Source organism: Coturnix japonica, chromosome 1 (genome assembly GCF_054131305.1).
Source record: "Coturnix japonica strain WE chromosome 1, WE-NBRP24, whole genome shotgun sequence".
In the NCBI taxonomy this organism is placed as follows: Eukaryota; Metazoa; Chordata; class Aves; order Galliformes; family Phasianidae; genus Coturnix; species Coturnix japonica.
Window position 1 is genome coordinate 54,061,042 of NC_140663.1, and position 19,156 is coordinate 54,080,197.

General features: G+C 51.8%; 2 protein-coding genes across 4 annotated transcripts in view; one reads left to right on the plus strand and one right to left on the minus strand.

Annotated features, from left to right (window-relative positions):
- WNT5B (Wnt family member 5B) overlaps nt 1-19,156 on the minus strand; it is a 59,858-nt gene that overhangs the window by 20,207 nt on the left and 20,495 nt on the right. The gene's annotated exons all lie outside the window — the stretch shown is intronic.
- On the plus strand, nt 9,057-12,996 carry FBXL14 (F-box and leucine rich repeat protein 14). 3 transcript variants are annotated; one of them, XM_085540528.1, is made up of 2 exons: nt 9,155-9,296; nt 9,425-12,996. In XM_085540528.1, exon 2 carries the CDS (start codon nt 9,498-9,500, stop codon nt 10,434-10,436), a length of 939 nt encoding a protein of 312 aa, XP_085396654.1. In that variant the 5' UTR covers nt 9,155-9,296; nt 9,425-9,497; the 3' UTR covers nt 10,437-12,996. The 3 variants fall into 3 exon arrangements, with proteins under 3 accessions (XP_015720866.1, XP_085396654.1, XP_085396659.1); XM_085540533.1 differs by having other exon boundaries at nt 9,182-9,323; XM_015865380.3 differs by having other exon boundaries at nt 9,057-12,996.

Sequence of the window (19,156 nt, forward strand, 5' to 3'; positions counted from 1 at the left end):
GACTACATCAAGTGTTGGGTCAGGACATTGTTTGGCTGGCACAGCTGCTGATTTGCTCTGCCACCTCATTTGGGTTCTAACTAACTGGGAGGCTGGAATTTAGTCTTCAGCAAAACCAAGTGTCCTGAATTTCGGGCACAACAAGTCCATGCAATGCCACAGGCTTGGGGCAGAGTAGCTGGAAATCCGAATGAGGAGGAAAAAGATCTGGAAGTGTCAGTTGACAGCTGGCTGAACATGAGCCAGCAGTGTGTCCAGGTGGCCAAGAAGGCCAACAGCATCCTGGCTTGTATCAGAAATAGTACTGCCAGCAGGAGCAGGGGGTGGTTGTCCCTCTGTACCCAGCACTGGTGGGGCCACATCCTGAGTGCTGTGTTCAGTTTTGGGCCCCTCAGTGCAAAGAGGACACTGAGGCCCTGGAGTGTGTCCAGAGAATGGCAATGGAGCCATTCATGGACATGGTGGTGTTGGGCTGGGGTTGGACCTGATGACCTTAGAGATCTTTTCCAACCTTAATGATTCTATGATTCATGATTCTATCATCTTGGCTCTGACAAACAAATTTCAGCCATTTATTGAAGCGTGTCCTGCCAAAATACTGTAATTGTAGAGAAAGTGAGGACTGCTTGCCTTGCAGGTGAGGAAATAACGTTGTGCTGCAAAAGAGGGTACAATGAATGCTGCCTTGTATGCTTGCTTGTTTCTGCAGAGCACAAAAAGCCAGGGAATGAGGATACATGCACCCACCCCTGGGGTGGGCACTGTGTAGGAGGAGGGAAGGAATTGTCCAAGTCTCTATTTCGCAGGGAAAGCAAGAGATCCTGGTAAGGATTTATGCTGTTGCAGCAAAATAACTTCCTCACTTGGAGCAGAAGCCAGATCTCTGATTGTCTTTCCATCACTAGTGCTGACAGCGTGTGCACAGCTCTTCGGTCAGGCCCGGTGCCATGCTGTACCAGGAGACTCATCACCAGCAGACAATCATCAGCACTCCCAGCTCCTCTTCCACCAGCCCTTGTTTTTCCAGTACTCACTGCTTTGAAAGCTTTACACGAGTGACCCTCATACTGCTAAACAAAGAGCAAAAGCACTGTCATTTACAACATGGATGTGTCTGAAAATACAGCAGAGTTCACATTCACAAATATGTCCTAGAGAAGGCATGCATACAAGATGTCTGAAAAGGAATTTGTGCGTGGTGCATAACAATTATAATATGTTTTCATTTACTCAGCGTCTCCTCCACACACAAGGGAGTACAACAGAATGCAACTAAACTCGCATATCCTTGCATATAAGAGCATTTCATACAAAGGTTAAACAAAAAAATGTGTTTAATGTCACTTTGGGGATTAGAGAATAAGGAGTAAAACAAACAGACAGAACAAACTTTGAGGGGTTGCTTCAGGAAAAGCACGTGTGTGAGCGTGTGCCATCACATCTGCATATTCAATACGTCTTGCTGGGACAGCTAGGGGAAAATAGGAAGCTGGAAATTTTCAGTGTGGGAATTAGATGGAAGAATGTGAACCACGCGAAACAAAACACAGTGGGGCTGCCAGCTGACTTGCTAAAAAGCCAATGCTCTCTAGGATCCAATGAAACCCAGCAAGGCAGCGTACCCAGCAGGCCTGGGCCTGAGGCCTGGGCCCAACAGGAGCTGGGAAGCGCTGGGGCCTGGACTGCTGGGTACCGCGTGTCAGGCAGCAGAAACCCACGCACCTAATGAGGTAGCGGCACACCTCTCACCCAGGCCTTTGGATCTGAGTTTTGCCTCCTCAGAGCAACCAGAACCTCTGCACGGCTCATGGTATAATCGCTTACATAGAGCTCTTAACTCTGCCAAACGACACGCACTGCAGATGCAGAGGAGTATTATTTAGTTACCTGCCGCTTCCCACGTCCTGGCAGCTGTTGCCATTCCATGAATATTTCCAGACGTTTCTATATATCTCAATGTTTTTTTGCTTATGTTTCCTGCTTCAAGGCATCAAGAATAATTTTCAGACGAAAGGATTCGCTGTTCCAAGAGGAACATAAAGAATACAGCCTGCATTTGCTGGCAAAAAGCACGGAACAACAACACCAACAAGACTAGGAAAATAGCAGATCTCAGGGGTGAAATAGTGGAAAGAGAGCTGCTTTTCCACGCAATTTAGTCAGCCTGTATGCTGGGGAAAGAAAAAAATATAAAAGAAAATAGAAGGACTAAAAGCAGAATTTCTATCTTGCATTCTCCTATGCAGATCCAAACCATCTTGATTAAAGAAAGTTGTGTTCTCATTGCACATGACAGGGTCTGGCTACATGGCTACATGGAAGATTAACAAATATGTGGCAGGCCAAGGGTTCCTTTTTCTGAAACAAGTTGAAAGAACTGCATAAAACACCGACTTTGTTTTAACCATTGAATTTCTACCCCCAACACTATGATCTACAGACTTTCCCCTTGCTCTGCTCAGATCTGCCCTTTGTTTCACCCTCACGTTTTCAGAGACTTTCAAAGCAAACCTGGCAATGACACTTTCTGAACTATTACTTCTAGTAACAAAGAATCACAGAATCATTTGAGCTGGGAGGGACCCTTAAAGGCCATCTGGTCCAAAGCCCCTGCAGTGAACAGGGACACCCACAGGTAGATCAGGTTGCTCAGAGCCCCATCCATCCTGACCTTGAGCGTCTCCAGGGATGGGGCATCCACCACCTCTCTGGGCAACCTGCTCCAGTGCCTCACCACCCTTAGTGTAGAAAACTTCTTCCTTATTTCCAATCTGAATCTCCCCCTTGATGCTAAGGTGACTTTTCTTTGGCCAGAACCAATACAAATCTCCCATTCTATGAAACAGAATTTTGCTTTTTTTCCCCCCTACATTCTGTATGAAATTATATTTTGTAATTCCCACCTGCAGTTTCTTTTCCTTCACACTGTGCTCCTTCACAGCATTTTTCCAAAACAGTACTACCTTATTTTTCAGTTTTCCTCTAAAATCTTGATTGGAGCCAATGTTCATAGGGCAAGTGACATAACTCCATCCAATTCTAGTGAACTGCCAATTTTAGAAGGCTATTTACTACCTGAAAATGTGCCGGTGGCTGGGGTCCAGGGAGGGAGGAGTTAACAGTTAAAATCAACACTGCAGTAATCCTTGGGTACAGAAATACTGTGTTTTAAGAACCATATGGCTACATCCATACTTCGAGCTGAGCTTACCTTCTTGTGAGGTTACCTCTGACTCTACTGAAGAGCTTATGAGTTACCCTCCCACAGATCTTGCTGCCAAGTGCTCCTAGAGCAGGACCTGTGCAGGTGTGGATGCTTCCCCATCCTTGGAGCTTCTGATGGAAGGGATTGTTGGCAAACCTCCCTTAACGGCCAAATAACCCTCGCTCACAAGCTGGCCAGCGCTGCTACATCTACCCTTCTGGCACCTACTTTTCTCCTGTCTCAGCCAAAGGCCAGAACATTCCCTCTTGTTCCAGCTGAATGTAACAGCATTCACCCTTCCCTGCTGGGCTTTGGCCCGTGCAGCTGCTGGAGGCAGCCTTCTCAGTGTGCTGCTGTGACAGTACCACATGGCATGTCGGGCACACATGTCCACACTGGAGCTGCAGGGCTGCCTGCTTCAGCTCAGCTTGTAGAGGTCTCAGAGTTCAATCCTCAGGAATGGCTTAGGAAAGCAAGCACTACCTGAAAGGCCTCTTTGTTTTTCTGCCACTGTTTTCAATAATAATGATTACATCAGATAACTTCCCACCATCTTGATCGTCTTTGGTACTTCTAATAAAGGACAGACAAAGCCCAGCACTTAAAATAGCACCCAGTACAATGAACTGCAAGCACTGAGGTTTGAGATTTTACACCCTGCCCTCCCAGAACACTTTCTCTTAGATGATTTTAGCCATCAGATGCTGAGGTGCATACAAGCTACAACGGGTGTGACATGCATGGTGGAGCTGTGGCCAGGGCCCCAGCCACTTATCTCAGCCCCAGACAGCCCTGTCACACAGAAGCAGATGATAGGTGATAGGTATACGATATCCAAGCACAACTGCCTGGACCATAATCATTTTGGTTCTCCCAGTAATCCTTTCATTTGGACTTGCTTCAATCTGCTACAGCAGTGACAGCCAGTGGCCACTTTAATGGCAAAATGGGGAATATAATCCACAAATCCCATGCTCTATATCCCCTGGCCATTCTTCCCCATATAAGCAGTTATATTCTTGGCAGTTATTGACTGAGAAATAAAATCAAAACCTGGATAAAAACCTCTAATCCCACAGGCTCCAGTTCAGAGTTGGTGTTTGTCCTGAGACTTCAGCTCTGAATTTCACTACAGTACACTACAGTTCGGATAAGCCACCCCCAGTGCCAGAAAATACACAGCAGAGCAGAATCACTTGGTGCAGGAGGAACCGTGTCATCCCAACACACAGACTTACACAGCACCCCACCTTCAGAAACACAACACCTGCCATTTAAAAAACACCATTTCTTACATTATTTTTAAGGAATGCTTTGTTGTTACCCAAGCTTCCCAGCAAAGCTCCCCAACGCCCAAGGATCCTAATGTTACAATGTCTAAATAACACAGTAACTAATTACACTTCCTCAATAAGGTCGTGTCACAAAGTGATCAGGACCGGTCCGAATTCCAAAGAGAATCCATTCACTTAGCAGCTCCATCTTGATTTACAGAGGCGCAATACGAGTACAATAATAAATGCATATATACTTACACATCTAAAATATGCACATGACACATGTTCTGCCTACACTTAAATGTACTCGGTCTTAATAGAGATCTTTGTCGGTAATTACTGGTTACATTCACAAAAGAGTTGTAGGGGATCATTTTTTCTTTGCGTTTAAGCAAAGAAAGCACCACGTGACTCACACCATCGCTGCTCCCTGACACCCTGCTAAGCGCTGCAAAGCCCAGCAGCAGCACCCCGCCTCATGTGTAATGCTGATGTCGCGTATTCTCTCTGCAGCAAGCTGGCACCCTCACTGTGCTGAGCCAGAGTATGGCAATTGGGTTATCAGCACTGCCAAAGCACCGCTTTGGTCTCCTCCATACAACAAAGCCATTTCCCAAATGAACTCTCAAGAAGTTCCTTCCACAGAGCCAACTGGAACCAGTTTAAGCCAATGGGCTGCCTCAGGCCAAGGTGAGTTTTGTGGGCACGCTGCAGATCTGATGGACAAGGTCTGGAGACCAATTTGGGAAGGACAACTGCAGCCACCTGGAGTGAAAAGGACACCAGAACCTAAATTCCAGAGCAGCGTTAGCTGAGCTCCTCCTCAAGACAGTTACATTTTCTTTTCTTTCCTTTTTTAAGGCAGAAGAAATTTCCCCACTGCAGCCTGGGCTGTGGAGAAATGCTTTAAACTGAGTAGCAATGCAGTGGTGGGCTGGACAAAAGGATTGAAAAACGCAGCACCAGCCAGCCACAGGAAATTAGCTAATGGGATTTATCAGGCTACACCCAAACAGCACAGCCTGCGACCTCTGCACCAAACACCAGCAGCCAACATCCATGCCTTGTTTTCTTTCCAAGGGTGGGAAGGGAAGCTCCAACACTTAGGATACCAGCCTGGATCTCCAGAGCCATCTGCATTAAAAGATGATGAAGGCTTGGGCTGCACCATTGAAACGGTTTTATGCCACTTCTCTACTGCAGCCCTCGTGGCCACCACCTATTGGTAAGAAAAAGCCAGAAGCCGAGAAGGTCTTCTGTGATTCTGTGAGAAGATTCCTGAGGGTAAATTCATGAGTTTTTCATTGCAGGAAGCCGTAAAAACACAGAAAGCACGTGGAACGGAGTGGCAGAAGTAAAGAAAGGAGAGGGAATGAATCTGCGCTTGTTATCTCTTAAATGATTGATTGGAGCCAAGCATGGAACAGAACAAAATGCTGTCCTGCAAGCCGAGAAGCAAATGAAACAAGCAGGAAGAGACTGAGATGGAAACCACAGAAAGACCTGGCGGATGCTACGCCCAACCACGCAGTAAGAGATGCACGACAGAAGAACTGCTCCCAGTCACTGAAGCCACGAGTGAGTTATGCAGATCCTCCTGAACCACCGCCAAGCTAAACTGTCCAGCCTCCGCCGAACACTGGTATAACCGGGGGAAAAAAAGAATGAAACATTTATCTGGCAAGTGCTTTCAAAAAGAGAAAGCGGCTGCTGGGAGCTGCTCAAGGGGCTGGAATGTCAGACACGGCTCCAGCGGGACAGATTAGCCGTCAGAACGCGTAGAGGCAGGCAGAGATTTTTAATAAAACTCAGTTTATCACACGGCGATTACCACCTCTTATTTGTACCCTGAGATCACGATAAACATGGCACATATTTTTTTAATACTGGAAACAGAAAGTCAGCTGGACAGCCATGAGATAAATTGCCCTTTCTCGGGTGCTTTTACTTTTGTTTCTAAACCTCTGTTGCCAAACATCTGTTACTTAGATAGAGCAGACAACAAAAACCTACCAGGAATATACTTCTTATCTTCCCCCATAAAGAAGAGTCCAAGCTCCAGGGCTGTTCCATTGAGCACCTACATATGAACTGTTTGCAAGGAGGCACAGGCAGCTGAAGTGTAATGTGTGAGAACTCGGAGGCCTCCAAAAATTGATGATATAATAAAACAATATTTGGGGTTAACTTTTATGCGTTAAAGCATGCTTTTCCCTGTTTCCCCCAGATGTGATTTTAAAGGAAAGATCGAGGGATACAAAGTACAGCATTACTTCCATGGTATGATTCTGCAACCAAATTTGGGATAGCACGGCGGCAGCCTTCATTAGCGCACTCTCAGAATGACTTGTGTAACTTGCTCGTGCTTTGCCAGTTATGAGTAATGCAACAATCACCAGGAGATCCCAACACCACCTCTGTGCCACTTCACTTCCATGTGCTGCCGGATCCCTGCCGGACCCATCCTGCTTCCGAGCGGTCCTTCTTCAGCTGATCTTCTGCTCTTCTCCAGGCTGAGCAAACCAAGTGACCTCAGCTGTTCCTCACACATCTTCCATGCATCTTTCACCTGCTCCTCACTTCATCTTGAATTTCCCTTTTGGTTGCAAGGTTCAAGATTTGTAGTGCTGCTGCTCAGCACCATTCACCTGATCATTTTCCAGTTAACCCACTGGTTAACCACCACCGTCAGCACAACAAAAAGCAGCCAAATCGTACCGCAAAGCTCAGTTTTCACCAGGTGACACCTGGCATGGCATCCACGGTGATTAAAAAGTACCTTGCGCCGGATCACCCGGGAGCACAGATTTGATCGGGATCAGGCCAAGGCATATAGCACACTCCAGCTCAACAAGGCAGAGCGCACAGTGCAGAGCAGGAGCCAACAATGGCTTTGCGCCAGCCGCAGGGGTACAGACGATACCCGATCCAGCTGGGGCTGTGCACGGCGATACCTGAGCCGGCAGAAAGTCTGCTCATAAAAAGTGAACCTGTCAGGAGCGCTGCGAGCTGACTCGAGCAGGCAGTGAATGAGCAGCAGGTCAGCGCGTCCCATCGCGTGGCCTGGGAGTTGTACTGCTGGGCTCCGTGTGATGCCATACTACAGCCGCTTGTTGGTAGAGGTGCGTGTGTGAGCCAGGACCTCATGGCAGCACTGGGGCCGTCAGCTGACAGTGCCCCCGACTTGGAGCAGAAGGAAAAAGGCAGAACGAAAACTGTGCACTTAACCTCTGATGAATCAACTAACGTGTGTGAGGATGCAGCAGACAGCTGATTCAAGTTGAGCCCATTCCTCCAGGCTGTTGAAAATCTCACGGTAACAAACGCTGTCAGAGCAAAGCTAATTTCAGTATCACTTTAGCAATCCAAACAGCGTTAAGAATGCACCCCACCGTGTTGAACGAATACGAGCTTTATTTTTGCTTTACAGCACTTTGTCATGGAAGACCATCTCTTCTCCTTTGGAGGCACTCTGAGAAGCCTTACCTGCTCTGCATCACCACTTTGTCCGTTCGTAGCGCCCAGTGACGGCGCTGGGCCCGAGCCCCGCCGTTACCCCCACACGTGGGTACAGACACGCAGGAAACGCGGCTTTCCAACACTCATTCCCCACACGGATGTTAGTCGCTCAGCCTACGGGAGCGCTCACACCGTTTCCGAGCCGAAAGTTCTTGCACGGCCTGTCCCGGCGGCCCTACAACAGCAGCCCTCCTAGTGTCCCTACAGCCGGGCACAAGGTGCCCCGCGCAGCAGCCGGGCCCGCACTCTCCCATTCCGCATCGTCTCCTCCGCTCCTTCCCCTGGGGTCCCGTAGCCGGGAAGCCCCTCCGGCCCCGCAGGGTGCTGCTCCCGGCCCGGCCCGTCCCCGCCGGCGGCACGGCAACAGTTAACGGCGGGACGCAGCGAATGGGCCGCGCTGTTGCCGGGGCGACGGCTCGGAGTGTTCCGGATCGTACCATTGCGCAAGGGCGAGGGGAGCGCCAGCAGCAGCAGCAGCGCTGCCGCCAGCCCATCCCATCCCGTCCCATCCCAGCCTCCCTCCTCCTCCTCCTCCTCCTCCTCCTGCGCTCCCTCCCCGCCCGCCTCGCCGCGCCTCCTCCCCCTCCTCCTGCCCGGCCGGAGCGCGGCGCCGGGGCCCAGCAGCGAGCGGCGCGCGGCGGAGCGGAGCAGGCGGCCGGCGGCGGCCGGGCCCGGAGCGGCGGAGTCGGTACCGGCGGCGGGGCGGGCCGGGCCGGGCCGGGCCGTGCCGGCGCGACCCCTCTGCCTCGCTCGCTGCCCTCTCGCCGCCGCCGCGGGATGCGGGCGGCCCGGGGCCGCGGGCTGTGAGCGGCGGCGGCGGCGCGGAGACAAAGGGAGGCGGCGGGGCCCGGCGGCCGGGGCCGGAGCGCGGGGGGCCGCCGGGGCCGGAGCGCAGCCGCCCGCCGGGAGGCGGCACGATGCGGCACGGCGCGGCGCGGCGGCAGCAGCGCGGCGGCAGCAGCAGCAGCAGCAGCGGCGCGGCCCGCCCGGCGCGGCGGTAGAGGCGGCGGCCGCGGGGCGCGGGGCCGGGCCGGGCCGCTCGCGCGGCAGCAGCGTCTCCTGCGGGCCGGGCCGCGCCGCCCGGGCCGGCGATGTGAGGGCGGCGGTAGAGGCGGCGGCGGGCGGGAGCGGCGCGGAGCGCGGAGCGGAAGGCGGGCGGGCCCCGAGCGGAAGCGGGCCGGGCCCGGCGGCGGAGCGCGGCGCCGGCGGGGGCGGCCGGGCGCGGGCGGGCGATGGAAACGCACATCTCGTGCCTGTTCCCGGAGCTGCTGGCCATGATCTTCGGGTACCTGGAGGTGCGCGACAAGGGCCGCGCGGCGCAGGTGTGCACGGCCTGGCGGGACGCCGCCTACCACCGCTCCGTGTGGCGGGGCGTGGAGGCGAAGCTGCACCTGCGCCGCGCCAACCCCTCGCTCTTCCCCAGCCTGGCGGCGCGGGGCATCCGGCGGGTGCAGATCCTGTCGCTGCGGCGCAGCCTGAGCTACGTGATCCAGGGCATGGCGGACATCGAGAGCCTCAACCTCAGCGGCTGCTACAACCTCACCGACAACGGGCTGGGCCACGCCTTCGTGGCGGAGATCAGCTCCCTGCGCTCGCTCAATCTCAGCCTCTGCAAGCAGATCACGGACAGCAGCCTGGGCCGCATCGCCCAGTACCTGAAGGGGCTGGAGGTGCTGGAGCTGGGGGGCTGCAGCAACATCACCAACACGGGGCTGCTGCTCATCGCCTGGGGCCTGCAGCGCCTCAAGAGCCTCAACCTGCGCTCCTGCCGGCACCTCTCCGACGTGGGCATCGGGCACCTGGCGGGCATGACGCGCAGCGCGGCCGAGGGCTGCCTGGGTCTGGAGCAGCTCACGCTGCAGGACTGCCAGAAGCTCAGCGACCTCTCGCTCAAGCACCTGGCCCGCGGGCTGGGCCGCCTCCGCCAGCTCAACCTCAGCTTCTGCGGGGGCATCTCGGACGCGGGGCTGCTGCACCTGTCGCACATGAGCAGCCTGCGCAGCCTCAACCTGCGCTCCTGCGACAACATCAGCGACACGGGCATCATGCACCTGGCCATGGGCAGCCTGCGGCTCTCCGGCCTCGACGTCTCCTTCTGCGACAAAGTGGGGGACCAGAGCCTGGCCTACATCGCGCAGGGACTGGACGGGCTGCGCTCCCTCTCCCTCTGCTCCTGCCACATCAGTGACGAGGGCATCAACCGCATGGTGCGGCAGATGCACGGGCTGCGCACCCTCAACATCGGCCAGTGCGTCCGCATCACCGACAAGGGCCTGGAGCTCATCGCTGAACACCTCAGCCAGCTGACGGGCATCGACCTCTACGGCTGCACCCGCATCACCAAGCGGGGCCTGGAGCGCATCACCCAGCTGCCCTGCCTCAAGGTGCTCAACCTGGGACTGTGGGAAATGACTGAGAGCGAGAAGGTCAGGTGAGAGGAGGGGGTGCCCCGAGACCTCCGTCTCCTCTGGAGGAACTCACAGACTGAAGGACTGACTGACTGCTGCAACAGAGGAGAGGAGAGAGGGGCACGCGCACAGCCATGCTACCCACGCACCCTGGCACTGGAGGGAAGAACAGAGCGAGCGAGTATCCTTGACTCCTGTGTGCTGCCTACCCGTCCTCACTCTGGAGGAGAAGGAGGAAAGGGCGGGGTGGGGGGGGCAGGAGGAAAGAGAAAGATCCCACCCTTTTTCCAGGTCATGCCTCCAGCTCCACACTGGGGAAACAGTGCTCTCTGCATCTTTACCCCAGCATCCTCCCCCCGCCCCCTACAGAAGAGGTAGAAGCCCACACTTATGCACTGGGGCTAGAGACACCCCTCTTTATCCCCGCTCCCCGATTCCATCCCCTCCTGCACTAAGGATGGATAAAGATCAAGACCCTTGCTCTGCCATGCATTGAGAATAGATTATTTTTGATTTATATAAAGGAGAGTGGGAATGGAAATGGGAACAAACAATTACAACAGCAGGAATGGCTTCCTAGCTACACTTATGTACCTGGCCACCCAGTCATCCTGCACTGGGCACAGACACAGCTTTTGGTTTAAAAGAAAGAAATAAAAGCTCTGAAAAACAAACCCTAACCATTCCACCTCTGTGCCTGCCCCTCCCCTGTCAGCTGGGAGTTGTGACAGAAATACAGCTCCCTAGGTACATGGATTTGGTTTTTACCTTTTTTGTTTTGTTTTGTTTTGTTGGTTTTTTAAAGTCTGTTTTCAATCTCCAGTTCCATGTTGCTCTCTGCTATGGGTAGATGCATTCTCCCACTACTCCAGTTCTCCTCTGCACTGAGAATAGGGACAGCTACAACCTCTCCTTTTGTCAGCACGTTTCCATGTCATCCTGCTCTGTTGCTAAAGGAAAAGCCCAGGCACTCTGTTCTTTCTCCCCATCTCTGTACTGGAGATGAAGATACCATTTCCTCCTACCCCGTTTCTGTAGAGCCTGGATGTGGACCCTGGTCTCTTAGACCTTCCCGTGCACTGGGTGCCACAGAGTTGCTGAGAGACACCCCTTCACCCTTCTCCTCCCCTCCCTCTTCTTGGCGCCAGGGATAGACATATCCAGCTACATATCCATTCCTCATGGATGATGGGGGCTAAGTGGGTAGAAGGGGTGGCCAGCTCCCCTCGGCCTGGGGGACTTAAGGAAGAATCTCCAGCTTCATTTCTGCTTCATTTGAGATACTGTGACCTGTTTTTATTTTGAAACGCATAAAAAAAATGACTGCTACAAAAACAGCTTCTTACTCTCCCATCTATCCCTCGCTTATGTCCTGTAAACCGGTCCCAGTTTTCCTCATTAATTCTCCTCTTTACAGTATTCATTTTCCTACATGGTTTTTATTTTTAAAGACGTTTGAAGTTGCTGTTCTTGTGGATTTTTAAGTACATTTTTTTTCTGCTGAATATATTCTATATATATAAATATATATATGATGTCTGGCTACCTCGTTTTAATTTGTTACCTTTTTTTTTTTTTTTTTTTTTTCCTATTTTGGTTTTTTTTCACCCCCCCTCTTCCAAAGCCCTGGAATTCTTACAGGAAAGAGATTTTGAGACTGAAACATTTTTGTGCCTAGACTGGAATAAAGCCCCCTTTCCTTGGGTTTGTTCATTTTTTTCCCTTCCTTCCCCCCATTTTATTATTCCTTCCTTATTTTTTTATTATTTTCTTCTATTTTTTCCTTCTTTTTTAAAACCCTTGTTTGCTTTTGAGCTTACCCCGCTGTGTCCCACTTTCACATTCTGGTTGTGCCTCTCCCTCCCCTCTTTCGCTGGGGATCGGGGACCCCAAACTGTGCTTCTACATTTTGCCTCTTGTAGCACAAATGTGTAACGTGAGAATCCGTGCTGAGGATCGGGCTGTCGCTATGACACACATGTGTACAATGCAAGTTCGTTTTTGTTTTAGAAAATATTATAGAGAGATATATGCAAATCCTTTCCCCTCCCCTCTCCAATCACCTACAAAAGGTCACTGTGCGAGGCTTCCTGTTTGTGGGCGAGGAGCGAGCAGCCTGCAGGCCCCGAGGCTGCAGCGCGAGGGGAGGAGACTGAAGTTCATCTGTCTTATCTCTGTTCTGTCAATAAAATGGAGCTGGTTCTTTAGATTATTATTTTTTTTTTTAAATATTATTATTTGAAAGAGGAAGACTTAAGGATTGATGGTTTTTTTTTTAAACGATCTTGGCTTTTTTTTTGTTTTCTTTTTCTTTTTCCTTTCTCAACGTGTTCAGAATCTCAAACCCTCCACAGTAACAGGCCAGACCACGGAGTTAACGCAAACCTGGAGACCCCTATGAATTAATTGTACTGTTTGTGAATTTGTATAAAAAATAACAAAGATCCTCTTAAAACATTTTATATTCTTACGGTAAAAAGGTGAAACTGATATTTATATAATAAAAGAGGAAATATGAAGTATGTTTTTGAAAAAAAAAAGAAAAAAAAAAACAAAAAATCAACAACAACAACAACAAAAAGAAAAAGCCGTATCTGTGTTGTCTGTGCTTCTTGACAAGAGGTGCCTGCCCGTCCTGCTGTGCTCGTGGTGCTGAGGGGTTGGGGCCACTCGTTTCCATGGCTGCTGAGGGGAAGGAAATAGGGTCTGGTCCCTCAGTGCAGGACACCGGGTAACATCGGCATTCAAAGGTTCTAGGGATGGTTTGGTTGGAGCAGCACTGGCTGAGGGAGCTCTTGGCGTCAATGGAGTGAACTGGTGTTGAGAAGCTCCTTGGTGTGAGGTGTCTGCTTCTTACCATTGAATATGGTATTGTGTAGCAGGGGAAAGCTGATGTAAGAGTGAGAGCATAAGGACCGAGCTGTTTGATTTTCACAGTCCCAGGTAGATGGCAGAGGGGGTATATGCCTAACTTGAGGCCCACCCTCCCCGCTCCCTATGGAACACCCATCAGATCTATATAAACCTTTCCCAGCAAAGCCGTGCAAGCACACGAGAAGCTGGGACATCTGACATGGCTCCGGTGGTTTTCATTGCCCAAGCGAAGATGAAAGGAAAGAGGAAGTAGAGCGGGAATGTAAGGGGGAGAAAAAAAAGAAGTTTGAATAATCGAAGGTGTCCTTTGTACTACACCGTAATCTTTCTCTTTAATGTATGACTTTTAACCTGACAGGGTCCCTTTTCGACTTGCACGATGTGGGTTTTTTATTGTTGTTTGAGATGGAGCTTAAGCGGTGTTTATAGGGCATGAAACAAAGCTTTTCTCCCTCTAAGACCTGCGGCAGGGCTTTCTCTTCCCCGCTGCCCCTTTTCCTTTCTTAAAGGAGGGGCTGGGGTAGAGAGAATGCGAAATGGTGGAAGAAGCCAGGGCCATTGTTCAAGAAAGTTAAAAGAGGAGCTGTCCTTGCTTGCTTGTTCAGTCATGCATACTGAATCTCGCCGTGTGAGGGTCCCTATGGAAAGGAGGAGGGTGATTCTTCCCCTCTTTTTAACATTCCTCTCCAGGCCTGGCTGTATTTAAGCTGCTTTTCCTCCATGCCGAGGAGGGAGGGGGATGGTCTGAAGTTCCTGTACATTTGCATTTTAAGCACTTCCAGCACTGAGAGGGCCACTTTGTTCACCGTGCGCTATCCCGCTCCAGCACCGTGCTCACCGGGCGCTGCCCCGGCTGCTCAGCCGCCTAACTGAGGAGCTGTGGGGCCTGGTCCCCGTGCTCACCTCTGCCTCCACGATGCTTTTGGCTGAGGCTGGACAATGCATGGGTCTTTGTTCCCAGCCCTAACCACCCTTTCATCTCGGTGCCGCGTTTCAAAAAGGAAAATCACATTTCAAGAGGGCCGTGGTTGCGCACCACCTCATCCCCACCCTAAGGAGAAGGGCTGGCACCTCCATTCTGGGACTTTGGGGTCTGCGTTGTCTTCTTTCCCTCCCTAAGACTTTCACGCTTTCTGCTGGGAGTTCATCACAAAAGCTGCATTGTTCGCACTGGGGAAAGCCACCACAATTGGATCTAATTGAGCCTGACACTATATCCATCTTCCTTTACTTGGAGGGAGGTGTGGGGTCTTTCTTTCCTGCATGAAGAGAAAGGTCTACAGTAACTTCCTGACTGAAAAGACAATGTATGAGTGCTGTAAGTGACAGGAATTCCAGATCAGGTTCCCGTTACCTCTGAAACGTAAGCGTTCCCAGGGCAGCCAGCAGTTCTAGCAAGGGATGAGGAGTAAGAGACCTCGCAGGATAGAAACAACCCCAAAAAGGTTGTTTCCTTTGGATTTGACTAAAAATGGTGTCTCCCTATTGGGAGCTGGTGGGCACAGCCTTACTATACTATGAAGCCAGAGTGAGAAGAATGCATGTTTTCACTAGTAAAGAGAAGGGTTTCCTCAAATAAATAATCCATTGCCAACAACCATAGACCCATTACCACGTGACTCCTCGGGGTAACAAGTTAATTTTCACTCTCCAGCCGCTCTTGAATTTTTGAACGTGACTCAGTTGGCAGCCAAGGTAGAAAGCCATAAAAGCACCGTTTGGAAGAGGGCTGGAAATCTCCTGTCTGTGTCCCCACACTTCTCAGAGCCGCACCAAAGCAGTAAAGGCTCTGCACTGCCTGCCCCAGCCCAGCGAAAGCACCACCAGCCGTGCTGGCTGATGCAGTCCTTACCCAGAAGAGCAGAGCAGAGCAGGTGTGACACGAAGCGGGGATAAAGGGATGGGCAGCAGAAGATGGCAGCTCACAAGCTGCAGCAAAACACCCGACTGTGCAGGTCCCTGGCTGCTCCAGCAGCTGCGTCCCTGGCCACAGCCTGTGGCTGGCTTCTCTCCCGACCATCCTCCAAAAGCACATGTGGGGAGGGGGAGATGGGAGGGAAGGAAGGCTCCACCTGGGTCCTACTGCCCTTGGACCGGTATATGGGAGAGCGGCACGTGGAAATTTATACATTTTATACATTCCCACCCTGTGCTGCTGCAGTTTTGGCTGAATCCATTTGTCACAGAGATTTTGGGCTCATTTGTTTCCCTATTAATAAATCACGAGGGTCTGGGGACAGGTGTAATGCAAACTGCCTGGGTCCGTGCTAGGATGAGAGGTTGTCCCCATGAAAATACAGCTACTGAACACGCCCTCTGATGAAGGGGAAGAGCCAAAATGAGAGCACAGTGGCCAAGGCACCCAGACTTTTCAGATCCAAAGGCAGAAGCCTGCACAGGCTGTCCTTATCAGCTTAAAGGTAGGTAGATACCTCTGGTGTCTGGCAGCCTCGCTTCGTACGTGCATGGGCTGTTTCTAGCAAAGTGAATTCTTTGCCTTCTCTTTCTTGATTCCCTACCTAAAACCCCATTACTTTAATAGTGCCTTCCGTGGAGGAAAAATAATCCATACACCCATCGGGGTGGCTGTGGGCCATCCAAGGACCCCTAAGGACAGCAGCAAGGCCCCATGCCAGAGCTGCTGGCTGCATTGTGTAACGCTCCCTGCCTGGCCGCTGGATTCCCCAGCCCAGAGCTGGAGAGGGCTCGTGGGTTCCTCTGCCAGAGCTCAGATTCCAGCCACGTTTGGCAGTGACACTGAGTTCTTGTCCCCCGTCTTTAATTAAATCTACCAAATGCATTAGCTAACGTGCCAGTCCGACCTGAAAACGGTGCTGTCAAGATCCAAATACGACCTTTTTCTAACCTCCATTCTAGCTCCTCAGGCTGCCCCACCGGGACGGCTCCTAGGCCCAAGGGAAGGGAGGGGACACGGGGACACCGGGCCGCCGATCCCGGGCAGCCCCCGCCGCAGCCCCGCGGCGCTCCGCCAGGCGGCAGCATTGCCCGCCGAGTGCCGGGGCTCGGCTCCGGCTGCCCTCAGCCCCGGGAGCGGCGCTCAGCCGCTGGAGAGGCGGACAGGAGCCCCGGCTCCGCACGCTTCACCGCCTAATTAATTAATTAGCGCTCCGCAGCGCAGGTGGAGTGCCGAGCACACGCAACGCCGCGTGGTTACGTTGCTGGCAGCTGCTCAGTGGGATACCTCCGTGGTGATTAAAGTACCAAGGGCTGTATGCACGGGTCCTTTGTAGCACCTAAACCTGAATGTGTTTTTTTCCTCCCTCTGACTTCTAACGCTGCTGCTACAAACACAGTTATAGTGTCTTTTTCAGAAACAGCTGTACACAATAATTTCCTAGAATTAGTAATTAGCTTATGCATGGCTCATTACATGCAGAGGCATCAGAAAGGGAAGTATGATCACTGATGGGGAAAGAGATGGAAGCAACTCACATTACGTCCACCCCTCCTGCCTCCACAGTTCTCCTGACTGCCAGCACCTGGAGTAGCAAAGCCTAAATGAGCTTTCCAGCCTCACACTGCCTTGAAAGGGGGGGATCGGGGCAGAGAACACCAAGTGTGGGGCCATCTTCCTATTATCCTCACAGCAGGGTCTGCCATCCAGAACCCCTGGAAGTGCTGATGTATGAGCACAGGTTGTAAGAAAGCTCCAAGCAACGGTGACTACTCCAGCAAGACATCCCCCTCTGTCCAGATTCTTCGGCTATTGCAGCTTTTGTTTCAAGCAGGGCAAACAAAGGCAGAACTGACACACAGCAGTGCCTCCACAGTCCTGGAGGCAGCGGTCTAGTCACAACAGGTACGGCTCAGATTGCACCAGCTGCTCTATCTACATCTTCACCAGGACCCTCTCTGCAGTGACTCGAAGGGACCACCCGTATGGATCAAAGGCGCGGGCAGGACATGGTCCTTAAGGCCACAAACGCCACTGCCCATCACGATTTTCCATCCCTAGGGACACCTGTCCATTAGCAAAACTCACACAGATCACACCAAAGAGCAGTGGGATGGCAGCAGCTTTCAGTTTAGAGATCCAGTCCTGGAGAGCTGTGCATGGGCTGCTGGCTTCTTCCCTGTATCTCGGGCTGCTTTGGCTACGGCGTGCATGGATGACACCTCCCTGCACACCTGCCAGGAGCGCAGACAGACACGGGGAGGCTGCATGTGAGCGGCTGGGTGTAACTTCCACCCTGTCCCTGGTGCCAAAAACAAGCATGTTAGAGCTAATCTACCCCTGTCTCAGCTCAACTGCTTTTCTGTGACTAAGCCCCTTATAATGGTTTTACTAAAATCCCCTTTTGATGGAAAAAATCCCAGCTGGAAGTTTCAGGCAGCAGCACAATGTGCAAGTCTGCGTGTCCCTTTCCCCAGCTTCACAAAAGCCTCTAATCGAGTGGAAAATTTGCTGGAGGCCAGAGGTTTAGGCCTGCAATTATTTTTTAAGGGATTATCAGGAGAGAATGGGGGTACTTACGACCCTCCCTCTCTTTGTGTTTTGGTTTGCACCGCTTTCAGACAGGCTCAGCCAGAAACCTAAACCACTGCAGCTGGATCCAGAGAAACCACCAGCACGCATCTCTGCAGCAAGCCTCTTCCCAGCCCTACAGCCTACAGGCCCCCGGGCTTTGAGCCCTACTGCTGCACTGCACACCTACAACAGGAGCAACACCGCACTCTAGAAGTCCTTGTTAATAAGCACTCAAGAAAAAGCAACTGATTCCAGTCCTGTAAGCTTTGCTGAACTGGAAAAAACAACAACACAAAATCCAAAAAGCAGACAGGGCTATGGTCCTCTGGATAGGCCATGAGGCTGGGCTTTGGCTCTGCAAACCCATTATGCAGGAGGTCTTGCTCAAGTCACTTACAGCAAGTTCCAAGAAGCCTTGGCAGTGAAGCTGTGTGCACTGCAACACCCAGCTTTCCAGAGCCTCGCTCCAAGGGTGGGACCCAGGTTGGAGTCCGTGGTGCTTTCACAGCCGACACACAAGAGTCAGACACTTCAGAGGCTCTAGAACAACTCCTTGCCGGGCAGGGAGCCACATGTTGTCAGCGCTGCTGGCTCTCCTGCCTGAGGAGCCACATACCTTGATCAGAGCTACTGGGAAGTGCCTGAGCTCACACGCCATCCAAACCATCCAATTAGGCGCTGCTCCTCTATTGTCGAATTGCTGTGCTTGCACCTGTGTCTAAACAAGCCATACCAGACCTGGAGGAAGCAGCAGCATGCCTCGCTTCTCAGCAGCAGACAAAGGAAGACATGTTTAATTCCTTCCTCCCTTTGCAGCACTTCAAACCTACACCTCCCAGACAAGGCACTAACCGTGAGCCCTCAGGTGAGGGCCTAGAGAAAGGGCCACTATTCCCCTTTCCTATTTAACCACGCTGCTCATTTCAGAGATGTGGTAAGAAGAGCACACAAAGAAAAGAATGACTGCACATCACCAGCATTTACACTCAGGGTCCGTCTTCACTTCTGGAAAGCTTTCTGCACATTCCATACAGCAGCTGTTGAGTAAAGCACAGAAATAGGCTCCGACCCCTGAGCCTTCCAACCATATGGTTGGTACAGAAGATGTTTCAAAAGAAAGCGGCGGCTGCCACTGCCTTTTGGATCTTACCCCATCCACGTGTGCTAGGTGTGCTCAGCAAACACCTGGGGAGGCTGAGGGGCCAAGGGTGTTCTCCTTCTGGATCACGATCAGACTGGAGCAATCTTGGGCAGGCACGCAAGTACAGCCCTCAGCACCCGAGGGATGTTAAAATACAAACCAGACAAACAAAAACAAGGAGGAAAAGGCAAATGAGGCATTTGTGGAATTCAGATGCCCCCAGGAGCCAGGTGGTGCCTAAGG